The sequence below is a fragment of the Opisthorchis viverrini genome (genome assembly GCF_000715545.1).
Source record: "Opisthorchis viverrini unplaced genomic scaffold opera_v5_45, whole genome shotgun sequence".
In the NCBI taxonomy this organism is placed as follows: domain Eukaryota; kingdom Metazoa; phylum Platyhelminthes; class Trematoda; order Opisthorchiida; family Opisthorchiidae; genus Opisthorchis; species Opisthorchis viverrini.
In genome coordinates, this window is record NW_008751701.1 from 1,728,031 (window position 1) to 1,731,341 (window position 3,311).

The 3,311-nt window shown below is 46.8% G+C and overlaps 1 protein-coding gene across 1 annotated transcript in view; it reads left to right on the forward strand.

The window, feature by feature from the left end:
• Positions 1-3,311, forward strand: part of T265_03268 (hypothetical protein) — a gene marked incomplete at both ends in the record, with an annotated part of 76,447 nt that overhangs the window by 67,455 nt on the left and 5,681 nt on the right. The window contains one exon of the mRNA XM_009167701.1: positions 1,159-1,308. Coding sequence (XP_009165965.1) covers positions 1,159-1,308 — 150 coding nt within the window. The remainder of the gene's footprint in view (positions 1-1,158; positions 1,309-3,311) is intronic.

Below are 3,311 nucleotides of genomic sequence, written 5' to 3' on the forward strand. Positions count from 1 at the left end.
TACTATCAACTTGTTCGTATTTTTCAAAGTCAGTTGACCTTTTTTGGTCTGGGGGATAGCTCTGAATGTCGTGATCGACTCTCACCAACGCACAGCATCCAAATACGACGACATTCGCGCTTTTTCTCATTGTCTCGGTAGACTTTCTTTCATGAAATCTGCTCGTTACTTGTGAGCAATATCCGTATGATAGGGGCATCTGAGCCTGAGGTAGTTCTGTGGTTCGAACCCAACCCAGACATCTCCACTGCTCCTATCTAGCCTTAGGTAACCTGGTCAGTACCGCGCCCCTCGTACATCCTTCGGGTAGCAAGACAACTAGACACCGAAATGGTGTTACAGTCGGGTGATAGGACATTTCAGTGATGCCCCGAGTACTGGGAAAAACACTTGTTGCGTTGTCCTCACACTTGTGGTAGTTCTCTCGAGAGATTGAAGAGCACTTGTAAGGAAAGCCACGTACAACGTTTGTGGCAGTGCTCATAACCTTCACGGTTGCTTGATCGAATAGCCCATTTCCAACGTGTGCGGTTATTGTATTCTACTCTCGATATTTACAAACTACACGTTTGGGAATAAGAAAACTCTACGAATCACATAAGTATGGCTCAGGTGGTTAGGGCGCGAATTTACTGACCGGAAGGTCCTGGGTTCGAACCCGACCTCTGGCTCTCGACTTTTCCTGTCTAGGCTTGGGCAACCTGGCAATACCCAGCCCTCGTGCAACCTTCCGGTGGCATGGTAGTTAGGCACCGAAAGGGTGCTACAGTTCAACGGAGGTCTTCACTCGAACGAGCTCCTGACCGAGTGTAGTTGTATGTCAAAATACTAACTGTGGTAGTGTTGGAACCATCCCGATACTTGTAAGTCGTTGTGAAAACGAATTGCTGGGTTTCACACCTCTTGGTTTGTCTGTTTTGTTCTACCACATCGCAAACCTACTATTCTTCCACTATGGAACAGTTCCTTCGAAGGCTGCGTAGTTTAGTCCCCTTTAACATGTAATTGTTGACGGGAAGTCACAAGAGATAATCGGTCAACTCTTGTGTTAGTAAAGCCTCAAAAGATCAGTCAGTCAGTCAGTCTTTTTTCAAACGGACATGCGTACACAAGCGAACCAATTCATAGTACGTTCAATACCGTTTTTTTGTCCTCAAGCGGTTTCCGGAACTGAAACATCGACCACTGCTGGTGGATTTGACCGTAGAGGAGAATCAACGATTGAAGGTTGTTTATGGTTCTGCGGCTGGCTTTCATGCGATCGATCTGGATTCGAATGCAGTTTTCGATTTGTACATTCCCTCAATGGTAAGTGCCTCCTGATTGCTTCTTTTTTTCTCGCTTTTTAGGACGTTTTCCTTAGGTTTGTTTAGTGATTAAGACATTAAAATGAAATGAACTGGTTGGCTGAAATCGGGGAACCAGACTAAACGTTTGGCCGGTTTAATCAAGTCAGTTCAGTTTATCAGCTATGAACCCTGTGCTTTGGTTCGAGCTGTGGGCGAGATGTCCCAAGTGGTTAGAGCGCGAATTTATTGACCGGAAGGTCAGTGGTTCGATCTCTGCCTCTCCACTTCCCCTGTCTAGGCTTGGGTAACCTGGCAGTATCCCAGCTCTCGTGCTTCCTTCGACTAGCATGTCATCTAGGCACCGAAAGGGTGTTACTACCCTATGTCCTGATTGATCGATGATCACGTGACCTTTGAGCTCGTCCTTCGTATCTTATTAGATGCTGGAATGACCTCTGTCCTTGACCCCTCAGAGCTCCGACTTACGATATTTCTTGACCCGACTCCAAGGCGTTCCTTGTTTCTTGATTTGCGAATCCGATATTCGGCTCTCCTTGAGTATTCCGATTGAGACATTGGTCCTTTGCACATAGTGTTGCATAAATTCAATTCAGTTCAGTGTTTCGGATGGATGGATGTTAGAACTCTAGAGTTGACCCAGTACGAAGTTGCTGACCGGTAGGTCCGTGGTTCAAATCCTACCTCTGTCTCTCGACTCCCCCTGTCTAGGCTTAGGCAACCCGAAGTATCCCAGCCCTTGTGCATCCTTCGGGTGGCATGGCGGCGAGACACCGGAAGGGTGCTACAGCTGAACTACTTGGTTCCAGTCACTCCTGTATTCGTCACCGGAAAATCGAAGAGGATGAAAGATGTAGCCAAGCCTTGAAGGCGATGGTATGATCAGTTAGTTCTGGAACGGAGTAGATGAATATTGAAGGCCGTGATTTCGATGCATGAGTGTCACTGCCTACGTAATTGGGCACAGCGGTTCTTTTTGAACAACAACGAACTCTTTGGTTTTAGTTGGAATTCGTCCGTGTTGAATACTGCGCCGGCAGTCACGATCAGCCTTTTGGCGATCGGAGTTTACGGTTTTCAGGACCGACTTTTCTAACCGATTCTTCCTCGAAAGATGGCAACATCGCCGCCTCGATTCATATGAACCGTACTGCATTCACATCCCCATTGCAGAGGACGGTGGGACTTTACCCCTCGTGATGCGATTTATCGCAGTACGTGGACTCGCTGTTCTTCGTCGGGCTGCCCCCTTCCTGGCATGATTAGACCTTTAGGAACTGACCTCCAGTCAGCATAGCTCTCATAAACCCGACTACCATGACAATGTGACAAGGTTGGGGTGTGCAGAAATACAATAGTTTGACGTAGAAATGGGCTACTGCGTTTGTTACGTGTTCCATCGCTTTTACAGTTTACTATTATCGAAAGAATACCCCGTTTGTTCGCTTCTACTTCCTGAACTGGTTTACCTTGTTCGCCCCACCCGTTAGTTTCTGGTTCAACTATGGGCTGCTGTGATCTCAGCTTTGTCACCGCATCTTAGCAAACGATGCACTCATGCTTGTGTACCACGTGGCGGAATTTTAAAGTCAGACAATCGTCACCAAGGGGCCGACTAATTCATAGCATAACGATGGTGGTATGCAGGGCAGTTGGGGTTCTTTGTGGTGTAACCTTGATCGGCGGTCTCGTTCTCAGTCGGACATACGTTCTAACCTATCAGGAACTATGCCCCACAAGTGTCGACAACTAAATTGCCGGTTTTCCTCTCACTTATTGGTTGTATTGTACAGGTTTTTTTTCATGTTTCTGGATGAACTGACCCGTCCTTTGGTATGTACTTTGCACCTACAAAGTGTAAGGTCATGCTTGTGGACGTGCAGTCACTGAACACACCACTTACAATCCAGGGAGACGTACTGGAAGTTGTGGAACGTTTTACATATCTTGGAAGTTGTATTAGTTTTGATTGTAGTGTGACAGATGAGGTGAATGGACGAATCT